Source organism: Leptodactylus fuscus, chromosome 8, assembly GCF_031893055.1.
Source record: "Leptodactylus fuscus isolate aLepFus1 chromosome 8, aLepFus1.hap2, whole genome shotgun sequence".
Lineage (NCBI taxonomy): Eukaryota > Metazoa > Chordata > Amphibia > Anura > Leptodactylidae > Leptodactylus > Leptodactylus fuscus.
Window position 1 is genome coordinate 5,616,928 of NC_134272.1, and position 26,669 is coordinate 5,643,596.

The 26,669-nt window shown below is 43.0% G+C and overlaps 1 protein-coding gene across 1 annotated transcript in view; it reads right to left on the reverse strand.

Annotated features, from left to right (window-relative positions):
• BAIAP3 (BAI1 associated protein 3) overlaps nt 1–26,669 on the reverse strand; it is a 109,167-nt gene that overhangs the window by 50,034 nt on the left and 32,464 nt on the right. Inside the window, exons 3-7 of the mRNA XM_075285066.1 lie at nt 7,077–7,158; nt 5,710–5,796; nt 5,144–5,251; nt 3,917–3,976; nt 2,787–2,853 (exon numbers count right to left, since the gene is read on the reverse strand). Of these exons, the coding sequence (XP_075141167.1) occupies nt 2,787–2,853; nt 3,917–3,976; nt 5,144–5,251; nt 5,710–5,796; nt 7,077–7,158 (404 nt within the window). The remainder of the gene's footprint in view (nt 1–2,786; nt 2,854–3,916; nt 3,977–5,143; nt 5,252–5,709; nt 5,797–7,076; nt 7,159–26,669) is intronic.

The following is a 26,669-nucleotide window of genomic DNA, read 5'->3' on the forward strand; positions in this document are numbered from 1 at the left end:
ACAGACAGATAGATAGATATGAGACAGACAGATAGATAGATATGAGACAGACAGATAGATAGATATGAGACAGATAGATAGATATGAGACAGATAGATAGATATGAGACAGATAGATATGAGACAGATAGATATGAGACAGATAGATATGAGACAGATAGATAGATATGAGACAGATATGAGACAGACAGATAGATAGATAGATAGACAGACAGACAGACAGACAGACAGACAGACAGACAGACAGATAGATAGATAGATAGATAGATAGATAGATAGATAACACACATTATCTAGCTCATATCCATCTATCTCCTATCTATCTATCTATCTATCTAGCCATCCATCCATCCATCCATCCATCCATCCATCACATGAACACTATACATAATCAAGCCCATCTAGTTTATGTTATATCAATAGGATGTGCCAACGGGAATTTAGGTAAAATCCCTGTTAATGGAAAGTGATCACATACATTATCTAAATATAGTTATAATGCGGATATCCTGAGACATATTCATAGACCATAATAGTAGTAGCCTGTGGTAGCAGTGGTGTCAATGCTATAAATGACTACATATATTAAGACAGTGGCCATAGCGCTTGCCTATAGACAAGTACAATCACACTTACCTGCTCTTAGTACCCAAGCCACTCCCACGAGGAGCAGACAGGAAGTTACATCCGGCGAGCGGCCAATTAGAAGCCTTTATTCTGCTATTTCCACTTCCTGTCTGATCCTCCCTTATTAAAGATCCGCACAGTTAAAGGATGTTCTTGAAGCACCTTTAAAGCATGGTTGCCTATAATACCCGAAAAGCCTTGCCCAACCCAGTATCATGGATGGTGCAGCCCAGATTAACCCATCATTATCCTAATAGGAATCAGCCTGATAAACCTTCCTACCGTCTACTGAGAACCACGACCAGAAAAGAAACGTCTTACAGAATTTAGTGACAATTACTGAGCGGATCAGGAAATGTTTGCAAAATAAAACCACAACATGGACAGACAGTGCGCGGATCGAAGGCTCACCCAATTATGGCAACACATATTGCACACAGGTTCCTGTGCACACTGTGCTGTGTGTCAGGATTTTTGGAAAGATCCATTATCTTCCTGTGATTTAGAAGCAGCCAATACATTCTGGTACATTCCCTGCTGAGCTCTACATAAGCAAGCAAAATAATGATACAAAATCAAAAGTGGCAAGTAGAGGAAAAATTATTTCTGTGCTGCATAGTGTGCACAGCTTGCCTTAAACGAAGAGATTATATCCTGTGAACCTTGTCCTAAACTTGCAGAGTGTGACAATATCTGACACTAGCAGTGATCCCAGCCAAGGCTGGCTTATAGAACATGCTACATGGAACATGATTGTATCGCATTGCATTGATACTTTGTTTTCAGCTTCCATCTATCTATTGCAGTATCTAAGTTTGTTGGATCAATGCTGTACATACAAACCTCAGTAGGTACCGTATACATAGACTGATACAAATTTGGACGGACCAGAGCCTTATATTTCAAGAGAAAGAAACCATGCAGAGATATGTAGACCATCCTTGGGATCTACACCTAGGACATGGATGGTCTCCAGCTCATGAACAGGATCTAGGACATGAATGGTCTCCAGCTTCTCTAGTTTGGTGATGGTCAATGACTATATTGTATACACCTAACGCAGTGAGTAGTAAGTGGACATAATCTCTGGTGAAAGATGGACCAGCTCTACTGGTCAAGGTGACCTAAATTGACATGGCAATGAAGTCACTGTTGACCAGGGTTAGTCCATTTTTGACTCACATCTTCCAAGGCTTAGATCAAATATACACAGAATATAAAACCAGAGCCAAGAATGTAACATTTGACAGATCACTACCTTGGAAATTTGGGTCAATACACATACAAAAGTATACAACATAGCAACAGGTATACAACAGTACATAGACATAGAGCAGAATATATAGACCAGATCCGGGTAGTTAAGGAGAAAGAAACCATGTAGAGATCTACTGACCACATTGACAACCTCTACGGCAATGGCTAGACCTGGTCAACCAATGGTCTCCAGTTTTTCCATTTTTTCTCCATGAATGCAATGTTTTCCAGAAACCCGATATTGTATTGATTGTTAATATGGAAGAGGAGATGAGCTCAAGTTAAAGACAGACCAAAAGATAGTAGCCAGACTTGTCAATGTTGATCTTAGTGGATCCCATACTTGGACTATGGTCAGCGTTGACCTGGCATAGGTTTAGTTTCTTAGTCTTTTGGGCCAATATACATAGACAACATACAAAAATGGCGGTACGTATATATCAACATATAGGAGACTACAGACCAGAGCCAAGTATTTCATGACAGATACAGAAGAAGAAAAAAAGGTTATAGAGAGACGAGAGCTGGATAGATCAGTATATAGAGACCATGCTGGGTTGGTTGATCAGACTGACAATATCTTTGGGATGATGGCAGCTGTTGACCAGGCTTAGGCAACCTGTGGCTCTCCAGCTGTTGTTGAACTATAAGTTCCAGCAAGCCTAGTTCAACAACAGCTGGAAAGCAACAGAGGTTACCTCGTGTGGACACCAACATCTGGAGATCCAGAGAAAGGAAAGAAGAGCAACAGAATGGAAACCGGAAGCCTTCGATGGGATTCTTCAGATTGGTTTTGGAGATAAAGGAGTAGAAGCCAGGAGTAAAGGAGCAAAACTCTAAAAACCAGAAAAGTTTTAGACTTTGCTGTAGAAAAGGATCAATAGCAATGAGGGGGCCGCTTACCGTTGGCGTCTTTTGCAAGAAGATTTCTGGCCTGAACCACGGTAACTTTTAACGCATAGATGGGTGCCTGGAAGAAAGGAACATCAAATGAAGACGATCACCCTTTGAAGATGAAGGCGACGCACCGTGCATATCGTAAATCTGCATTACTGGGTCTGTCGGCCTCCGATTCATGTTTAATTTATCTTGTGACTGAGTGTATGGCAGCTGATCTGCAGTACCTGGTCTGGCCACTACTCAGAGAACAGCGCTGTCTGCTTCCTGCCCCATTCTCTGTGTATTAGCTGCGGAGAACAGGTGATTCATGGGTGTTGGGTGTCGGAGCAACACTGATCTGATAATGATCACCATTTTTAGCCTGGAAAAACCCCTTTAACCTTTATCAAACACCATAAGACCCTTATATGTAGACTAATCAATCTGACAATGTTACTTAAAGAAATATTCTGCAGAAAAATAAAGAATACATAAAAAGTAAGGCTGAGTAACTAGTCTGGGTGCCCTGGTGCCATTGCTATAGCTACTAGCAGGGAGCGCTCCTTTTATACGTACTATAGGGATTATATACTCCCCATGAACCACTTGACTTGCAGAAGTGTTTCACATCCAGTTTGTTTACCGACTTTTGCAGATTTACCATCATGGAGGGGAAGGGATTTGTATGGACTGAAGCCACTCGTCGCCCACCCAAGTGCTTTAATTACTCGTGTTCTCTGCTTCGGAGGCCTCAGAATCTGAACATCGTGCGCCATCTACTTCATGTTATGAGATCACTTGACTATTATAGGGCCGCGCACAATCCACCGTGCAGATACAGAACATTTACATTCCACTCCAGGGCCCTTTTCTATTCTCTACAGAAAGCGACCACTTAAAGGGGGTTTATGACCCCAAATAGATGACCATCGATCTTAGGATAGGGATGCATTTAACATGTGGGGGTCTGATCTGTGCGGGGTCCGGGTGTCACCCCCCTAGATAACATACTAATCACCTATCCTCTGTAGTACACACTATCAGTACATAGTAACAAAGGCTTCATAACGTGTCCAATCACTATCTAATGTCCATGTGAAGGAACCCTGAATATCAGGATCATACAGGACTGCCCATTGATCTTATCCATTTACCTTCAGATCCTTGACCCGCATCAGAATGGACTCGTGGTCACTCTCACTTATTCCAAACACCTGCACAAAAACACATTTTTATGTTACTAAGGAGCGAGGACCTGACAAGGAGATGCAAGTCTGGAGTCTCATTATCCGCAGGAGCCGAGCACAACCTGCCATTTGTTTCCTAGCACTTGGCAAGCTCTCTGAAGGCAGCGGCTCAGCAAATGCAGAATGACATTTCCATAGCCGCTTGCCTTTGTGCCTTGTCTTTGCCGTACACGTGCAATATCTGTCCGCAAGCTTTCTGCTTAAAGGGATAGATACTGAAAATAGATTTCACTGGATGTCACATGAAAGGCTCCGTCTTCTCATTTACATGCAGCGTCTCGAGGCAGAAGTTATGGCCCTGATAGATCAGGATGGGATTCTGCAGAGCAGCACAGAATATGATGGAGTAAAACCAAGACGCCTCAATGTAGGGTCTGAGAATTGGGCAATGGGGGGGATAAACAATAGGAAGACAATGGAAAAGAGGAGCAAAAAGTGCTGCAAAAATCAACCAATCAGATCCCCTCACTGAGGGCCGCGGAGAAATAAGAGCTGTAATTTGATTGGCTGCTTTGGGCAATTGCTCCCCTTTCCCCTGGCACTAGTGGTGATAAATTCTCCTCTTGTATATACTGTAGGTGCAGATATATAGCACGGTGATCCTATAGATCAGGAGTAGGGAACGTACGGCTCTCCGGCTGTTGCAAAACTACAACTCCCAGCATGCATACTGTCTCTGCTGTTCGTGGAACTCCCATAGAAGTGAATGGAGCATGATGGGAGTTGTAGTTTCACAGCAGCTGGAGAGCTATACGTTCCCTACCCCTGATATAGAATATAAATGCAAAAATATCTATGCATGTGGCGAGGAAACTGAGGGGGCCATTATACTACATGTGGGGGCACTGAGGGGGCCATTATATTACATGTGGGGGCACTGAGGGGGCCATTATACTAGATTTGGGGGCACTGTTGAGGGGCCATTACATAACTGTTCATTGAGGCTCCAATCTAAGCCTTATTTTGTAACATTTACAAGTGGTGGCCACTTTGGGGTACTCAGCTGGGACGTTTTTTCACTAGGGGGGACTTCACTTGAAATGGTTGATCACCATTGCTATAACATATCGGTAAGAAGATACAATTCTAGTAATGATAGTAACGTATGGTATACAGATAGCGGATGGCACATACCATTTGAAGGTAGTAAAAGAGTTCTTCCTCACTGGCTACATGTTCGGCAGAGACCACTCCGGCCATATAAACTAACGTATAGATAATTTCCTCATAAAGCAATTCCAGCTATAAAATATAAAAAAATATTAGACACATTAATTACAGTCATTAGTATAGAAGCAATGAAAAAACTCTGTATGAGCGGATGACCCAATCCTTAAAGGAGTCCTCCAACCAAAGACATTCATGGAATATCCACAAGATGACTGAGCACACCTGTGCGTTGTTTCCCTGCAGCGCCACCCCAGGATAAATGAAGCATTACACAATACCCAAGGACACCGATGGACAGTCTGTGTAATGGAGGGACGTGCTGGGTCCTCCAAAGTCAAAGACACTCTTGGTATAAGATGAGGATCCGGACCGGAGACCCCCCCCCCCCCCCATATTATTTACTCAGAATTCCCTAAAGCCGCCGATATAAGAAAACTTTATCTTCGCTGAGCTCATTCCAGAAATTCATTCTGTTCGTTTTCCTGCCAGAAAAATTGCAGTGAATTTTTTCTGCATAAATTAAATCTTACCTCTCTTTTGGACAGTATCAGCTTGTCGGCTGCTCGGTGTTCGCCCGTGTTCTCGTGAGGGGGTGGGATGCTGTTATTTAAAACACCCTGCAAAGAAAAATATCACAAGAACGTCTACGATAAACTTCAAAGAACTTATTTTATGTCTGCAACCATCTGCTCACTTACTATTACTCACAATCTTACATAAGTTTATATTATGTGCGAGCGAAAATACTAAAGAAGGGTCAGAAGACGTTACAGGGGGAGGAACCGAAGGTGCAACAAAACAGATTCTTAAAGGGGAAGGAACAGAATATAGTCAGTGGCTTTTAGATTGATATTCTGATTCTTATATTCTAATGAAGACCTATCTGGATACATTGTCTTGGGTATTGGTCTTCTACCAGTGGTTGTCACAACGTGGCGGGACTTGGGGGACTTATAGGCTGAAGACCATTGTTCTTTGGGTTCTGGCCATTACAGCCTTATATCTATTTGCTGCCCATTCACACAAAGAATCTCCTCTCCCTCCGCACACCAAATGGGCTCCATTGGATTGAGATCGGATGACTTGGCATCCACTGGAGAACACCAAGGTCCTTGTCATGGGTGCGGAATCAACATGAAAGGACGATACTATGTTGCATCCGTTTGAGGAAGAAGTTGGATACATCATGGCCATAAAGGGATTCCCATACTGTACAACAATACTGAAGTTGGAATGGGCAATGTGTGCCAAGAGAACATTCTGGAAACCTGAACCATCCAATGCAAGATGGAGCATCGAAGGACCCGTCAAATTTTAAGGCTATCAATTACAATATCCTTATTCTTCCTGGTCTTATAATGTGGAAATCAGTCTACACAGGAAAAGTAGACGTGGAAAAAATCCTTCTATGTGATACTACTGCTATGGGGGCTCCTTCTCCTCCATATTGGCCACTGGCTGGGGATGAAAGGCTATTGGAATGGCCAGTAGGCATGCTTCTGTATACCTTATGAGTACTATGAGCTAGATCACGGTTTTATATGGTCCATGCATCTTGAATTTCAACCAAGATGGTGGTGAAGTGTCTTACACATTACATTAATAATATAACAGTCTGTGCACAAATTCTTAGTAAAGAGGGTTCCAAGTCTCGCCAGGAGTAATTACATCCCTGGAAGTGCGGCTATAGGGGACGGCGCTGCTATAGGGGAAATGATTCCCATCATGATAAATTGACTGGCACTATATGTATTCCTATTGTGTCTTACAAGGCAGTAGATTGCAAATACCTGTCTGCGCCTCCTTGACTACTTCTTGCCACCGTCATTACAGCTGAGGTATGGCTATTTTAAGAATTGAGCAATAATAATGGCACAAACATCTGAACATACTGTACCTCGTTCCTCCAATACCGCTGCATGCTCTCTTGTTTCTGAAGTACACTTCTCATTCTATCGAAAAAATCACCCGTCTCCTCGCTGGGAAGGGAAGAGATATAGGATTTCAGGTTACACTGATGAGAGGAACAAACACTTAAAGGAACACAATTTGCTAAAATTGTAATTTGCTGACCTTTGACTCTAGGAGGATGAGATGCAGTTACATTGTATTTCCTGAATACATCGTATTACTTAGAAATGTAGCAGATCTCATTAAAATGTTACATTTCCCCTCCCGTTCTGAGGGTTCTGTTTTTCATTGAAGAGATCCAGTACTTACAGGCAATGCCTCATGGGAATAATTATGTAAATTAGCTCTCCTTCAGAAAGAAGACATCTCAGTACATAAAGAAGACTGGTCTGACTAATGGAAGTTTCTTTCTTTCTTCTCCTATTGCAACTGTTTCCCCCATTTAGGTTCTCAGTTTGATAGAAATATCTAAATATATCATGAAGCAAATTTGGAATTTATTAGAGATTTTGATCTTCTTCTTACAGCTTCCTTATTTGTTCACATCATGGCTTCCTACTCGGTGAGAAGGGGTGTCCATTGAAATGAGTGGTGGGTATCTGAACAGGGATGTCCTAGGAAGTGGGGTCATGCAAGGGCATACATTTATTTTATTACTATGATCTCCTCATCTTGTATTCTAGAATACTGGTTTTGCAACTTATCACCTATCCATAGGTTAGATAATGCATGTCTGGGGGTAGTAGGGGTCCTGTGTCCTCTCTTGGAATGGAACCTTCTACTGCTCCAAAGTCTACGGTACAGACAATGGTCAACAATCTTTACCAGTCTCATGGAGTGACCATCACTCAAGACTCCATTCTTGTTGTCGTTGGGATCTGCTGCCACCAAACACTTATCATTTATCCCGTAGATACATCATAGGTTGTTACGGCGGTGCAACCACTTTAGGGTATAGTCCTATTCTTAGTGATTTAATAAGTGAAGATAAAATAACCATAGATAAGAACATAAAAGGTCTATGGAGAAGGAAGGAGGAACAGAAAGCTGCTGGAGACACATTCTGAAGCTTCTGAGTTCTGCTAAATTTAGGAACGAAGATCATTGTTTGCCTCTATTATACTAAGTAAGATAATGCTCTACCAATGTACAGAATGAGGCAATAACTCAATTACTAACCTGCAGCAGCAGCCTCCTCCTCCCCCATCCCTTCTCCATAGACTCCATAGGCTGGATAAGAGTCTGAGTGAAGGGAAGGAGGAAAAGGAAACAATCTTTAAGAAGATATATTCTAAGGTTTCAAGTATGAAAAGTTGGAGGAATGATATCCTGTGATATTGTAGATATATCATTAGTCACAATAACCTTATCGTACATGATATTGGTGTCGATGGCCGAGCGAGTCCCCATTCCAAATTCTGCTCCAATCGATCACTTGGAAACATGTAACGTTCAGAGGATTCTTTATAAAGGACTTCAGGTCTTCAGGATTTTCTTGACTAGTTCCCTTATAAGTCAATAACCTCTCTATAGTCCTATTAAGCATCACCACTAATAAAGTACAAGGGGTTAATGTTCCCCATGTTATCCCTTAAACCAGGTAATTTCCCCCCTTGACTCGGCCCCGCGTTGATTATTATTTGGTCTCGGCAGGCGCCGTCTCTCAATCGCTCCTTCAATAAACAAATGCCGGCACCTAATTATAAAGCCGCACGGAAAACACTTTGGTTCCATAATCAATATCATTTTGTAGAGGAGATCGGCCGGAGCGGCGGCGCCATGGGGGGGCAGGGGGGGGGCACTTAATGCTCACGCCGCTAATCTGTTCTTAAACACTAATCTTATTGAACACGGTAAAATATCAAAAGCAAAGAAGGTTCCAAAACCGAGGGGTGGAAATAAAGAAAAACATTTATAGACCTTGTGTTATTATGTAGACAGGGTGGGCATCGGGTCTTAAAGGATCTCTCCAGGAGTAACACACGGGGAAGAGTAAGCGAGAGGCAGACACTTTTCTGTCTATATTTGCACCAAAATTTACAATGTACGGCATTTGCAACATATTTATGAACATTAAAATATGCCTGGCTTGAAACACTTAAAAAACGTGCACCAGAATGGGAGTGGTTTATTATGGGCGTGGCTTATAACATAATGGGCATGGCTTATATGAATGGGCGTGGCTTAGAATTGTCTAACTTTACAACACATTTATGAAACAGAAGAACGGATATGGCGCACATTTGCTGTAGAAAGTAGACAAAGTTTAAAACCGATCGATCCCGTGGCTTTCCCTTGGGTTGTAACGTAAACACTCCGACCCCGATGTGATATCTCAGTTAGGGCCCCTTTGCAACTCCTCCCATCCATCAGTGATATCCAATCTGTGCATTTTAGCATCATGTAGTTTCCTTTTGCTCTCTATCCAGCCCAGACCACCAAGTTCACAACATGTCTGTGCACAGAAGTCTGCCATCAACCCCATCTCCTGTCAGTGCACCCCCATATAGTAATCACGCCCCCTTCTGTGCCATAGGACAAGCAGCATCATAGAGGTTTAGTTCTAAATGGTAAGAAGTTACAATGTATTGACAATGTGAACTTATGAATGAATCCTATTTACAGACATTTTATAGGCGTCCTCTAGGAAATTAGGTACAAGGAGCCATTTGCGAAGTCGTGCCCTGGTCAGATGTGGCTGGAACAAGGCGTGGGCATGACAAGGTACTGACCACGCTACATGATCAGTATATAACGTGGCCACATCACAAAGAGACTGACAAAAGCAGGAGAATGCCCCGGGGTGCAGAAGATTTGCCTGTTCTTCCAGGAGGTCACCCCCGGTTTTGGGATATTCTTGGATGATCTGATCAGTGAGTGTCCCGCACCTGGTACCCACAATCTCACAAGTACTTTATTTTCCTACAGCGCCTCCTTAAGGCAACATCAGCATTACACAGCGTCCGATAAAAACCACCGACGATTTGTGAGTCAGAGATCTGCTCTTTTTAGCGGTTTCCACTCCATTTAGCAGACATTTTATCTTCTTTAGTGCTCAGCTGAGTGGTCATTTTTAATAGCACAAAACCTTCCGTGTCTACATATGTGCAGATTTCGGCATCACTACCCTTGTCCTACATACAGCGGACGGTTTTACTAATATAACGCTTGGGGTCATTTCCAATTAGAATCCAAACCCAAAGCTGTGCCATAATAGAAGATCCCAATTATGCTGACGCCATTATAAAGCAGACTTGGTAGATGAAGCGGAATAGTACATGATGTAATAAATACAAGCGTTATATTGTGCCCGGGGGCCAGAGATTCCAGGCAGACCATCCTGCAGATTTGGGATGGAAATCAAAATTTTCACTCGGCTTCAGCTTCATATATTATTGACTAGTAAGATGCATTTTGCCCCTGATGGTCTTCATGTTGTGTTTTGCTATAGCGGATATAGTAGGGCTTATATCTTATAGTATACCGGTCAATGGAACCTCAGTCAGTCAATTATTGGAGTCCTGGAGATATTCGGAAATTTTGTTCCAAAGAACTGGTTACGGTTATGTATCCAAAGGACAGGGGGTGACTTGCTTATTGATGTGGATCCATCCAATGGAAATTCCTCCCGACCGTGAGAATTGGAGGAGTGCTGTGTGCCCCAGGTTTGGAATGGTCACTTACATGGGACTGCTGGAGATGGCGGTTCCACTGACTTACATAGACTTGTGCTTGCTGCCCGACCCAATGCCCACGATCGTCCTCATGATCAGTGGGGGTCTGACTGCACCCGCAATCATTTAGATAGGGGGATCTGGTCCAGGTTACAAGAACATGGCTGCGTCCTACATAGCTAGTGTCTGGCATTGCTGCTGAGTCCTATTCAATGCAATGGAACTGAACTGTAAATCCAGACAAAACCTATGGACAGGCGCGGAGCTGCTAATGGAAGAAACCATCTTTATTTTTATTTATTTTTTTTAACAACTCCTTTAAGGGCTCAACTTTTCCTATGATGGAGCAGAATGAAATGCTGGAAGTGCAGCATCTGCGACACGTCAGTATGTACAGCGCCCAATGGCCCCCACTGAATAGAATGGGGTTTGTTGGGTGACAAAGTCTCCAATGCAGATGTGAACAGACCCTGAAGACGTCTCCGGCTTCTTGCAAAATCTCCATCCCCATATTGGGAGCAGTCGCTAAGGTTTGGAGACCATCATAAAAAAAACACAACCTTGCTTCTGCCATTATATTAACATCTACTTGAAATATCCCCGATATCTATAGACTCTGCACATTCTTATATACGACCTCTTCGTTGCACCTCAACGTCACTACAAGGGGAGCAATGACCTCGACATCCCCGGCCCGCACCACATAGGTCAGCTGTGCTACAGATTACAGGCAGGCGACACCGACACCGGAGCAGGACTACAAAACACGACTTTGATGTCCTTTGCAAACCATTATGCATGACAAATATTTAACCCCTTCGCTTCCCATTGTCTATAGATTGCTGGATGAATATACAGTATTTACATGGTGACCAGCAGGGCCCCGGGGGCCACACGTGGCTCTAATTCTGACCATATACAACCAAGGACATCCAACAGCTATTACTTCCATAACCACCATAGACATGCACACTTGGCACAGACTTCAGGAACACATCAGACCTTGTATATCGCGCAGACACTTACGGTACGTGACGTAGGTGTCGCCACAATATAGAGTATTGTAGCTAAAGAACACCCACACGTGAAACTTCTATTTTTAATTTACAAGATGAAAATTCCCAAGACATAAAGATGCCGGAGAAGAAAATAACCACAAAGGATCAAAGACACAATGTGGGATTCCTTTACAGAAGGAGAAAAGGGTATTGAACAGATTGCGAAACAAAACATCCAAAAATAAACCCCAAAAAAGGTTAAAGATTTCACAAAACAATCTCGGAGAAGAAGAAAGTATTGGAGGAATTATCCAATCCTCGAAAATCAGTGGCCTGCCTTTAGGATTAGATGGTGGGGACTTGCGGCACCCCTGTCGATCAGCTGTTTGCAGGGGACACAGTGCCGACTGTTACAGCTCAGTCCCATTCACTGCAATAGAAGAAAACTCTAGGAACCGGTATCAGAAGCCGCGACTACTGAAATGGCAGATCTGTGCCTTGTAAGCAATGACCAGACCGGTAGCCAGGAGGGTAACTGGAGGCGGTGTAGCCAGATAGGAGCGGCTGGCGGATAAGAGCTGAAATTGTAGAATTGGGCTGAAGCTGAACTTTAGCCCCTAATGTTTAATTACAACCCTGACATTGGCCCTTTAAGGGGCTGATCAGTGGGGGTGCCAAGAGCCGCAGACCAGCTGATCCAATATTGACAGTCTATCCAGTCGATATCGATGAGAGCAGCTTTTGCTCCATCCGTTTGCAGCTCAGTCCCATGCAAGTGCCGCCACTATACAAGGTCCAGTCATGGGCTTGGTATACAGTGAAGAGGCCGCAGCACTCACCGGACAGCAGTCCCCAGTGTCAGACCCTCCCCAATATGATATGGATGATCAGCAATATTACAATCTTGGGAATTATTATACGTTACGGCTTTCACCTTGACAATACACAAGACGCTCTCTGGTCGTGCACGGTGCGGCCATTCATCCTGTCATGTATTCGTCTGCTATTCAGTATAAAGCCATGTGACAGCTGTCAAAATGCTGCAAAGGCTTTTCCTGCTGGAAGTCATTTCCTACACATCTGCTGTAAACGATATTACCATGGTGGATCACTGGGCTCAGCGCTAGACCTTGGCGAGTCCGGACACAATACAGCAAGTCAAGGAGAATACTAGTACAGGTATACGGGCCGAAAACGCCGACACAGAGCAAATACATAGGAAGTGCAACATGTGACCTGCGCTTTGTATCCAGAGCCATAAGGTTTATAGAAATCTATAGAAACAGTTTGAGAATTCTTTAGCTAATCACTATACAATGGGTGACAGATGGTCCTTGGTATACAATGTCTTCGCCCTCCTCTAGACATGGCTCTCTCTCACTGCATACTGTTCTAGGTCATCACATTATACACAGGTTTATCTGTCTGACCAGGATAATGTATGGATTTATTAGCCTTGGCAAGATGCTCTTCCTACACTGGCACCATTCCTATAATATGCAGAAATGCCTCTGCCAAGATGTTTTGTGTATTTGACACTAAATGTATTTTCCCCTTAAAACTATGGCAATTATGATTGGAAGCAACGACACAAAGGCGACATTCCCATTGGATAGAACATCGTTTGAGTTGTAAGACTTGGTTAGAATTGCTGGGAGACTTCACACAGGGTAACAAACTTTCATTATAAAAATAGTTACATTTCTTGTGTATTAAAAGGAACCCTCTGGGTATAAATGATATACTGGTTTGTACCAAGTGCAAGGGCTGGTGAACATGCCAGAGCTATTAAGTAGTTTAGACACTTTTTTTTTCACCTTCCGAGTTTACCTTAAGGATAAATAGAAAGAAAAATTCAGGAGCTAAGGTGTCAAAATATAACAAAAAATTGGGCACAAATTCTTGGTGCATCGTAAGCCAACTAATAGTGTAAAGTTAGTTTAGGAAATCAGCCCCGGTGTATCGGCATCTTCTGGACTATTGGTAATTATAAGAGTCATAGTAAAAGGACAATGCATTTTAATGTTGGTTGAGCTGCAGTAACCCCACCCGGCTACTACTCTGGCTCTGTACACTGTATAGTTCATGGCTTCTGAGATCAGCTGAGTGTGTGAGGGTGCCAAGTGTCGGGTCCGCACCGATACTGATCCTATTGACATCTTTGGCATCAATGACCTATCCTTAATGATCAGAGCTGGACCAGTTTCTGGGACTCCCACCGATCAGCCTAGTGAAGGTAAAAGTTGTTCTTGCACGGTTGCACAATGTAACATTGACTGATAACTTCCCCCTGAGCCCACAACGTGTGAACTAATGGAATAATGGCGTTGTGTCGGCCTGTCAGCCATCAGCACAGTGGAGATCCCCATTGTTCCCATTATAATTTTCAGGCATCTTTGTACAGCAAGAAATTAAATTTGGCCACAGTTCACAAAACCCTGTAAACGCTCCTTCGGGTGCAGCAGAGGTTACCTCTCCCTTTCGCTTCCTTGTTTTCCGTTTTATGCAGTCGCTCCGTTGCTACGATACCATCATTACCATCATTTACTTTGACCTTTATTGGCCGTGAAAAAATGCCTAGATTGAATTACCGGGTTTTAGCAAAAGGCGCAATGTTGGAGCTTTTGCCAGAAGACGGCTGGACGGATTTCAAACCAGCTTGGAGGTCACTATGGCAAGTGAGCTATAAATATACAAGGATTGATCTCTGGATGATCGGGTGTACAAAAATAAAAGAGGAAAAAAAAAGTTTGACAATGCAAAAAAAAAAAAAAAAAAAGTTCTAAGCGTTTGTGTTCGTCTATTCTTCACTTGTGGCTGATGTGCAAAGCATGGCTGGGCTCCAGAGAGACGGGCGAGAACGCAGACTCCTGTCGTGGAGCTCGTCACTTCTCAATACGGTGAGCTGATCTGACAGCGCTGCGCTTTGCCGGATGCCGCAGAGGAGAAGCCCGCTGACATTTTCACTCTTTAATCGTACCTTGTGGACCTGTTAGAATAAACCTAACGTAGCCCGGTATCCATTACCTGATCCGAATACTTCCCTAATACACCTACTGTGAATAGGAACACAAGCCTGGCATGTAAACGAGACGCCAATATTATCCAATTTCATCCTGGTTTACGACACTGCTCAGACGTCTCCGCTTATCGCCTCTGCCTGGTTGACTTTCCAATCCTTTAGATTCGCTTGAACTGATCCAAGTTGATGACAACAGGTTATCAAGACGACTCACTCAGCTCCTAACTGGTCCTTGGAAAATGGCAGGTTGGTTCCCATCCCATTAGGTGGGGAGGAAATCTACAAGAAGAACTGCATTTGTAAAACTCCCAATACAATATGCATGCTTGGCTTGGCAGCAGCTCACCTCATGATGATGACAAAACCACCAGACGAACCTTGCTAATATTTGAGAGACAAATCGCGTGAGGTTCAGCCCAGCCTCCAGTAGACTCCCATGCCCCGCCATAGTCATCAATTCAATCAGTGGATTACGTGTTGACACTATAATGGGGGCACGTGTGCAATTACTGGACGCCTGCAGCTGTGGGCCCCGGGCACCCTGAAATGTAATAGTTGTGAATAATCAAAGGATGGAGAATCTCCTTTTTTTGTGCACTGGTCTATTGCACTGGTTGTAACTGAGATCCGTACAATTGGATTCCAATCTGTTCACTTGCATTGGGATTAGATGCAAGACTCAGCCCATGGACAAGGCGAACCCTTCAGTCCTAATTCTGATGATGTATTTATTACATTGCTCCTCCGCACCAGCAGATTTTGTTCTTGCAGAGTAATGTTTATTGTGTCGGGCAGATTGTAGAAGGTTGACAATCCCTCTGGTTCTATAAATCCAGGAGGTTAGTGGCTACCATACAATGAACGTATCTGCCATGTGTGTTTTTCCTTCCACCTACGTAGAGTCCAACAGGGAGGTATCAATGACTTTACGCCTCACCCCGCCATAGTTGTGCAACCTCAGAGACCGCAGACTGTTTACGGTTTAGCTAATACGAGTCTATTAAATTTCTTTGTTCCCTGGATAGAAAACCTTAGACCTTGGAAGGAGAAGAAACCTGGCAGATGCACAAATACAATAGTCAAAGGGAAAAGATTCCATTTACTCTGCGGGTAAGTTTCAAGTTTTCTTGCAAAATACAAAAAAAAAAAAATCAGCTGCAAAATATTGGATATGGCGAGGAGACACCTGAATTCATGGATTGTATTTTAACCTCGACTATCACACGATGCGATTATATCCCTGGAGAATGGAAAACGTGCCATTAACCCAGTCACGGTCTCTTATAAAGCAAAATGTGCTGGAAAAATTGACCTTCCCCCATTTTATTTGGTTGATACATTTTATTTCGTATCACACAGACAAATTTTTCTTGGTTTGAGATGGAGCTGATGGAATGGTAACAATGTATCAGTATTGTGTGGGACAATATATACTGCACATCATTGCTTAGGGTGGAGATCATTGATACACCACAAAAAAAACAGGTAAAAAGTTATTCCCAAAATGAGTCTGTCTGTCTGGAGTGAATGGGAGTGAAGGACAAGCGTGACACTTATTGTATGCTAGCTGATCGGCTTCCCATTGAAATGAATAGGTGGCAGAATTCAGGCAATATTTGGATTGGATGTTGGAGTGGAAACCATCCTACACTCAGCTCCAAATCATGTGAACATCCCCTTACCGTGTGTCTGAGCCCTGAAATGCTGTACTCTAGAATATGGAGAATAAACCATTGGGGGTCGATCTAATAAGACTGGGGCTTTATAAACCGCTCTTAGTCCATTTGCACATTGGCTCAGGCCCCTTAATAAATCTGGGAAGTCCCGTGAACCAGAACTGAAATCTCTGCAAGCCAGGACTGGGGGAGATTTCACCCATAACATCAGTTTTCTGGTGCAAGTATCAGTTGGTTGGAGGATTCCCCAATGGAGTCTGCCCACTTACTGCCGTGGTGAACTGGGTGCTAATGCAAAAAGTCTGAATTCTTGTGCAAAACCTCTTTTGCAAGCCAAAAATTGTGACTTTTTTCATGCCTTGTATGCCAGAGAACTGGCACAGAACTGATGATAAATTAGAGCCCTGTTTGTACAATGGAGTCCATTAAGTACCCAACTGATCCCATTGACCTACCTATAATGGGTTCTGTCAAATTTTGTCAAGGTTCCTGTCAATTTGATGAGAAGAATAGTGCTGCACGAAGCTCTAATTTCTCCATCACATCTGCCAACAGAGTTTCTATGCAGAGTCTCTGACCGCAGTGTGAACAGAGACGTAAATGAAGATGCTCTCGAGTGTTTGTTGTTCCATTTTGCATAAATGGGAACTTCAGCTTTTTAACCAAGTGCTTATTTGTGCCCCCATTATGTACATTAACACACCACTTAATCCTGCCAGTATGTGACGTTTTCTGCACTAAATAGTTTAAGCCGCACTTTACCTTGGGCTCTTACAAATATATTTTCGCATTGCGCTCCCGGCCGTCTATTATGTAATCAGTTCCTCTTATTTCGGGGACGGAAGCTGCCATTTCTGACAAACCATTTCTCCCTGGGTTGTTGCTTTGCACTTGGTTAATTATAATAATTTGTGATTGAGATCCTCGGAGTCGGCTTTATCTACAATGCCCCACTGGGTTAGATTGTCAGGGAGCCGAATTATGTGCCAAATTGATGGACACATAGAAAGTGCTGAAGATTGTGTTAAGAAGACAAACTGTGCGCTGCGGCTTCTATTCTGTGTCGCTTCTTGGAGGAGGGGGTATGTGAATAAGGCGCCTTGTATACATCCTCTGTCCTGCTGCTAAACCACATTAATTCGGATTTTCATTCCCGTAGCAAAAAGAACCAAAAACAGTTTACAGAAGATACCCAGGATATTCCAAAAATCATCCAAAGGTAGGAAATGTAACAAAGAAACAGCCTGTGTGCACAATGGCCCATTGTTCTAGCGCTACAGGTTCGATCACTGCTGGTTCACGTACAGTACGTGAGGTCTCTGCTGCATGACCACTGTGGACTGGGGCATTGGCACATATTGGAGGCAAGTATTGGGTATTTGCTTATTTTATAGGATTCCATCCAGGAATGATTTTTGAAAAAATTCAGACAACCTCAACCTCACAGGGTACAGGCATAGAGGTGAAGGAGTCCCATAGCAAAAAATTAAATGGGGTCCCCTTTTGTTGCTGGTTTAACCCCACCCCAATCACTTGTTCTTGATGGACTGCTTTTTATGGTTTTGACCAATTCACCAAACCAAAAAAAGGGAAACCTTGGCACAGGCTCTCCTTGTAATTTTTAGTAGTACCTGAGCTGGTGGGTAAGAGGCACATGAAGAAAACTAGAGATTCTGCTGCCTGACCTGCTCTCAAAAATGCCATCGAGGGTAACTTACAGCAGTGCTGAACAATAATGATGTGAATAAAGTACTTGGGCTGAGATAGAAAACTATATATTAGCGGCAGCACTGAAGAATAATGATGCGAATAAAGTACTTGGGCTCAGATAGAAAACTATATATTAGCAGCAACATTGGGGACAACTTACAGTAGCACTGAACAATAATGCAGTGAATAAAGTACTTGGGCTGAGATAGAAAACTATACATTAGCGGCAGCATTGGGGGCAACTTAAAGCAATACTGAACAATAATGATGTGAATAAAGTACTTGGGCGGAGATAGAAAACTATATATTAGCGGCAGCATTGGGGACAACTTACAGCAGCACTGCACAATAATGATGTGAATAAAGTACTTGGGCTGAGATAGAAAACTATATATTAGCGGCAGCATTGGGGGCAACTTACAGCAGTACTGAACAATAATGATGTGAATAAAGTACTTGGGCGGAGATAGAAAACTATATATTAGCAGCAGCACTGAACAATAATGATGTGTAATAAAGTATTATATATTATTATACTCTGGGGGTCTAAAGTGAATAATTTCACTTCCATTTTGCACCGAACCTGAAACAAATTGAGTCTTAAGAGTTTTGCCCATCTTAAGTGAAAGTGAACACCTTGAACCTTTGGCCATGTTCCTTATTTCTGAACAGATTTGCAATATTCGCAGAGCGGCCGGGCGCGTTCTCCTATGCAGAGGGGTACATGATATATTTAGGTAGAGGGTACACTCCACAATCCTACCCCACACTGTCCCGGTAGAACATTGCGCGGTCCGTCTTGCCTCTTCCACCATCTGGCCGCCGTGCGGGTTATCCTGGGGTCATCGCTTCCTCCGGTGTCCAAATTACGGTAAATACAATATTTATGCCCTTCCATAACTCGCAGTTTACAGTAAACACGAACGCTCATCCTATTGTAGGAAAAGCTTCAGCGTCGGCTTGTGAGGCCCAGCGGGGCACGGGAAATCCTCGCCTCTCTGTATGACGCCATGTGGTCGCCATGACTACTGTCCTCGGCGAATCCTTACATCCACATCGTCTCGCCTTCATTAGAAGGCTGATATTAATGTATGCAGGCCGGGCAGGCATTTCATTAACACCAATTTACCGCCAGTGAAGTCGCCATTTGTTTTCATTTTAACCACATGAATACTTTATACTGGATAAAATGAACATCAAAGGACAAAAGCGCGTCTGTATCCGGGGCCAGAAGACGCTACGCAGGGATACAACCCATAGAAAGGAGGGAAATCCGATTAGATATCGCTCATTATCCCGTAATTACTTATTAACTTAATAAGTCTGTATTGTACGGACTCTATCGCGGTCACGAATCCCATCAGGGCCGCAGGTCTAATGACCCAAACTGGCGGCAGCGAAGGGATCGAAGACTCAGACCGCGGGACGAAGGGTGGAATAGTCCGTACAATGTATCCGTGAGATTCGGGCTAATGGGAGATCTGAAAATGGATCTAACCAGACAACGAGGAAGATTTAGGAAGATTGGAGAGTCTTTCCATTTCCTCATTTACTATAAGGCGCAAGTGGCGAGTAGGGTTGAGTGATCAGGTTCGGAAAAGATCGGATCCCGATCGAGCAAATTTCCCGATCGGCTGGAAAATCTCATTCCATTGATGGAACGTGGAGAGAGGATGAAGCCTGCAGCCTAAAGGATTGGGAACGTAGAATCTGATGTGACCTTATTATAACACCATTGTGTCCAATCTTCTAATACTTTCTAAGACTTCACACCACACTCCGGAGATTCCTCCGCTGCTCGCAACCTTACAAGGTCACCACAATACAGGCTACATGGCATCTGTTTATTAAGTCACAGATAAATCGGGGTCACCACGAAATCTAGCAGAAGATTAGAGAAGTAATCTCAGCTCTAAAATAATCTGCACTAAGAGATAGAAACAGACAGGGAAACATTTTGTATAATTGGGGCAAATCGAAGACAAAGCCAAAAAAACAAACAAACGGTGACATCACAGATCCCCCAATACAAGGGAACGCAAGTGCAGAGGAGATCAGGTGACTTGCGGAGACTGGCGGTCGCCAATCCGAGACTCATGAAGGAAGACCACCGGAGAGCCGCAGGTTGCAGATCAGATTTTTCCAAACTTGCGCCCTCCGAACCAGTCAGCTGATCCTAGTGACTATCCTCATGGTCATCAATCACAAGAGTCTCCTGCAGTTCAGTCCCATCCAATGGACTGTATCTGACCCTCTACACCAGGCACAGTCTCTACGCCATGTATGACCCTGGTATACAGTGAAGCGGTCACAGAGCTCGCCCAAGATGTTTTTGGGTTGTTATTGAATGGCAAAATCTGTTAAACTGACCTTGTCCTGCTCGCACAGCTGAGGGTTTGTCACAGTGTATCAGACCGCCGTCCAGTTTATGGCGCTTTCGTGATGCGGTGCTTGGTTTACAGATAATATGGAATATGGAAGCTAAACTAAACTATAACCTAATACCTTGCAGTTCTCCGAGCAGTATCATCCAGCCATGCCCCAGATACATCTCCTCTTCCGTTTCATCATGGCCGGGGGTAAAATACTTGAATATCTCTTCGTAGTTTTATGTATTCAGCGGCTCAGCTTCCTGCGGCATGAAAGCCCGGCACCTCCATATTGCTCACAGTCTGTCTGCCTGCTCTCGCCTGTAATGAGGCTCCCGGTGTTTCAGCCCTTTAAGTCATTATAATTGCCTGCTTAATGATCACCGGAAAAATTTTGACAGGTGAATTTATTTTTTTCCCAAAATTTCTATAAAAACTTAAATCCATTGATACCGGGAATTATAAATCAACAACAAAGACACATTTTTTTGTTGCAAAAATTTGCAAAGTTTGTAGCCGTAGAAGCGAGAAAATCTAACGATGGTTCTTACAAGTCTGTGATATTTATTATCTGTTATTCCCCCATTTCATGAGAAAGATGAAAAAATTACTATATGGATCGGAAGAATAAAGCAACGTTCACACTACGGATAGTAAATGATAGGATGAGAGCAACGAACAGATGTAGATGGAGACCTCGCTATCTGGGGTTGTCTGCATTTGCCCCAATGTAAAAAATATATAAGGAACGTTTTCATTTGTCTTGATTTTTACATTTCTGATGGAAGAAAAACTCCGGTATATAAAGAGAAAGAAATGCTGGAAGAAAGTGTCCGCCATGTTGTTTACATTAGAGTCAATGGGAACGGACACAGACAGGGGGGCTGCATTACTCTAAATGGACACGGACAGGGGGGCTGCATTACTCTAAATGGACACAGACAAGGGGGCTGCATTACTCTAAATGGACACGGACAGGGGGGCTGCATTACTCTAAATGGACACAGACAAGGGGGCTGCATTACTCTAAATGGACACGGACAGGGGGGCTGCATTACTCTGCTACAGTTAATGTTCGTTGCTATCATCCTAATGCAGCCCCCGCCATCCATGTCCAGTCCCATTGACTCTAGTGTAAACAACATGGCGGACATTTTCTTCCAGCGTTTTTCTTTGCATTCAATTGCTATGGCTCCATGTGTGGCCACCACTCCATTGAAATGTAGACAAGGTCCCTGTATTCTGGTGACTGGTGTGGGGTCCCCATGGAGAGACTCCCACCAGTCATTTCACTGAGAAGATCCCTATAGGTTTACTTGTATAGGAAAGAGGTTTTGGGAATCTTCATTTGTAGCTTGCTTCTTCCTCTGAGGATCCATTCCAAGAATAGCTGAAGACTTCACCTGGCTGAGCCCGGCCGCTGGTACAGAAGTGTCTGAGCTGTATTGTGCAGAGAGCGCCGGCGCTGAGGACTTTCTACAGGTGTCACATACTGAGCCGCTCTCATTTCTAATGGCCATCTCTCAGAGGTTGTCACCACAACCCTGCACTTGTAATGTGCAAATGTGAAGGCTGCAAAATATCAGACAAAATATCCTGCAACGTGCCACAAAGGACGGCTGATGGAGCCCTGCAATTTCCATAATTCCCTGCATGCAGCTCTATAGGATGGTTAACAAACCTGAACTGCAAATGGAGCAAATAATATCCCAAATGAAAACAAAGTTCAAATGTCATTGTCACCTGTATATACAGATCTAGGGAGAGAACCTTAAAGGCTTTGTCATTAGAGATACGAGACAAGTGTCAGATTTCTGGGGGTTCTATAATGTCGAGCTGTCTCTGTAAGGATGGGAACCGCCAAGAACTGTGCCAACGCAAAGACTTGTAACGGCAAAGCCTGAACCAGATCAGAGAGACAAATAGTAACTGACATGGGGGGGGGTCTCCTTTTATAAGATTGTTGTATCCACTAAAGTTCCCAGTAACCTTCACGCCCAAGCAAGTAACCATTGCAATTATTACCCGTATCCAGCGCTGATATTGCCCCAACTGTGAGTGAAGCCATGAAATATCCTGGATTTACCCCATTACAGGGCACTATGATTATCTGTGTGACTAGGTCTCTAAGTATATAGAAATAAGTCTCTATATAACAAATCACTATGCATGGAAAGAAAAATACAATATAAGCTTGTGGTCCGAGACACTCTGCTCCACTATTAGGGTTCCTGCCTGCTGTGCACAAGGTCCGGGGGTTTAGACACTGGACAGACCCAATGAAAACTTAAGCAGATGACAGATAAATAGGGGATCCCAGGACCCCCTCAGTATACACTGCACAAAGCTCAGGTCACAATGCAAAGAATACCAGAGACTTGGCTGTGAATAGTAATGGTCAGGGAGTGAGGGGACCTGAAAACTGGGACATTCCTGGAAAAAGTGGGCGAGTGGACAGATCTGTGTATTGTGATCTGTGGCAGCTGAGTATTAGTAAATGGATCGGTCATATAAGTATACAGGGTGCAGAGCCTGGAGGGGTAGAGGGGTCACTCTGCCATATAATATAACAGCAGAGTCTCCTCTGTATACTGTGACGTCATCGTTCATCCTTAGCAGGGGGATTATTACCTTCTCGCTGTGATATCGCTGGATTCATTATCTCTGCACTGCTAAGTCTCTGCGCTTATTACTTCTGTACTGTGACATCGCTGTGTGTATATCTCTGTACTGTGACATCACTGTGTGTATTATCTCTGTACTGTGACATCGCTGTGTGTATTATCTCTGTACTGTGACATCACTGTGTGTATTATCCTGTACTGTGACATCACTGTGTGTATTATCTCTGTACTGTGACATCACTGTGTGTATTATCTCTGTACTGTGACATCACTGTGTGTATTATCTCTGTACTGTGACATCACTGTGTGTATTATCTCTGTACTGTGACATCACTGTGTGTATTATCCCTGTACTGTGACATCACTGTATGTATTATCTCTGTACTGTGACATCGCTGTGTGTATTATCTCTGTACTGTGACATCGCTGTGTGTATTATCCCTGTACTGTGACATCACTGTGTGTATTATCTCTGTACTGTGACATCTCTGTGTGTATTATCCTGTACTGTGACATCACTGTGTGTATTATCTCTGTACTGTGACATCACTGTGTGTATTATCCCTGTACTGTGACATCGCTGTGTGTATTATCCCTGTACTGTGACATCGCTGTGTGTATTATCTCTGTACTGTGACATCACTGTGTGTATTATCTCTGTACTGTGACATCACTGTGTGTATTATCCCTGTACTGTGACATCACTGTATGTATTATCTCTGTACTGTGACATCGCTGTGTGTATTATCTCTGTACTGTGACATCGCTGTGTGTATTATCCCTGTACTGTGACATCACTGTGTGTATTATCTCTGTACTGTGACATCTCTGTGTGTATTATCCTGTACTGTGACATCACTGTGTGTATTATCTCTGTACTGTGACATCACTGTGTGTATTATCCCTGTACTGTGACATCACTGTGTGTATTATCCCTGTACTGTGACATCACTGTGTGTATTATCTCTGTACTGTGACATCTCTGTGTGTATTATCCCTGTACTGTGACATCACTGTGTGTATTATCCCTGTACAGTGACATCACTGTGTGTATTATCCCTGTACTGTGACATCACTGCGTGTATAACTCATATGCTGCTATATTAGATGAATTTGCTTCACACAGCGTCATAACTTCAGGCCCCTGGACCCCAATTCAGAATCTGTAATGGGGCGCCCCCACTTACCCTGTACATGTACCATTGTAGAAAGGCAATTGCTATCTCTGCACGCCGCGCGGTTACGTCCATGTTCACACATCTCATGACAATGTTCCATAATAAGCAGCAGAAAGTTGTCAGACAATACATCTTCTCATACAAAACATGAACACAATTGAAAAAGTTTATTTAAAAAAAAAATTGCAAAAAATCTAAACCCAAGTAACCAGTTTCACATATTTATTTAGTTCCTCAGTCTCCTAAAACCTGTTATTAGAAATGAACGCTACAATTATGCACTCGGCTAAATTACAGGGCGCTGCGAGTACAGAGGAGGGAAGGAGCTTTTGTTCATTATGACAGCTCCAAATCTCCCACTGTAGACACAGATGAGAGAAGTATACGGTAAGAGTATACAGGCGTCACCTGACAGACACATCCAAGGAAACATGAAATATTCCTACAATTAACATTTAAGAAAATATGAGGGCTCCGAGGTGCCAGACGCTGAGGAAACGGTGCGATTACTTACAATAATATGGTAGACGACAACAGCTCGGTCTGGTATAGAATGTAATATTTTATATTTCGGAGGAAATAAAGGGGCTCCCGTGTTCAGGGTCCTCAACGACTTGGCAGAGTGCAGCATGGCCACAAAGTCGTCTCTGGAGGACCCACTGACACAAATGGCCATTGCTTTCAATGGGAAGTATTTAATTCCTCCTTTCACCTGTGGGGGCAGTGTGTAGAATCCCGGTGGGAGAATTGGAAGAGAGAAGCAATTGATCTGAACTTATCGCTGTTGTGATAGAACATTCCTTGGGTGCATGAAGGATGGAAGGTATTTTTGGTAAATGTTGACAAGTATAACATTTAAAAAAAAAAAAAAAAATCCACACTTTACAAAAGATTTTTAAAAAAAATGAAATAGGATTCAAACATAGCACACTGACGGCATTATTCCTGGGGTTCAGCCAACAGTTATCTTTTGTGTACTAACCCCTTTCTACATGCCAAAAACTCAGATTTGATTCTTAGAGGATTAAGTTCCCACTCAGGACCCTCATCGATCAGCCAGATCCAAGTGCAACTGTAACGATCAGGAAGAATCCAACTATATTGTAAGGCATCTCAATATCTGTGCTGCTGCCTCTACTACTTGGATCCATCATCACCTTCAGCGCAGCCATGGTCACAGCCGTCCCTTTAAGGCTGCCATGCCTTACAGTCTGTTGCACCGAACCACTTAGAGTGCTTTCTCACTGCCCAATCCGGAGCGGAGGCGGGGTATTTTACCTTCCCTTCCAGTGATTACATTGTATACTGGTACTATGTTCTCTGAGCTTAACTTGTTTTCTACCAGTTCCCTGGTTACTGATTTTTGGCTTATTCTCCTGGTTACCCATTTTCTTGTTGATTCGGTTTTATCTGTGACTTCCTGGACTTGACCCTGGCTTGGACTTTGTTATTACTCTGCAGTCATTCTGGATATTCCCATATTCTCCTGGGTTTTTTATAAGCCTGACTTGGCATTGCTCTCTTGCAACAACAGAATTTCTGGTTTGGTCCTTAGTTTGCAACCTGGGAACTGAATCTGTCGACTCCACCCTGTCATACCGCAGGCTCTAGTGAATACCCCAGAAGAGTCTTAGGCTTGGGATTTTGGATTATAGGTAACCTCCTTAAGAATTGCTTAAACTGCAATTCATATAAACATGTGAATATAATATATATATATATATATATATATATATATATATATATATATCACATAGGCACTCAAATATTTGAATTAATAGTATGTAATACCACATTTCTCCTGTAGTGGCCACTGTAGGGAAAAAGAGCCGCCACTCTGACCTTCCCAATCATAGCCAATCGTCAAGAGTTAGAGAAGCCAAGACCAATGGCAACTGTTTGATGGATGTGATGGCTTTATTATAGAAAAGGAGATATCCCAATTGGGACAATCCTTTTAAAATTCAGCTTTGCTTTTTGCATTATTAAATCCTGAAAATTTCACGTTTTTTTTTTTAGTTTTGTGATATCTTACACACGACAAGTTTATAAACTACCCAAATCCACGACTAATAAATGTACTTAGAATATTGACTCATTATAACTTTTTCTATTTTAAATTTGTTACATTGTTTCAAACAACAAAAAATACAAATTCTGCAACTTTGTTTCTTTTTGGTTTGAAATTTTTGATTTAATTTTTGCGACAACTTACAATACCGCCATGCTTTGGCGCACCCATCTCTCTCCCCGGCCACAGCATTTATTTATTTAGTTTTTTTTTCCTTTTTGTTTCGTCTCCGCCATCATCTATAATTTGCCAGTCAC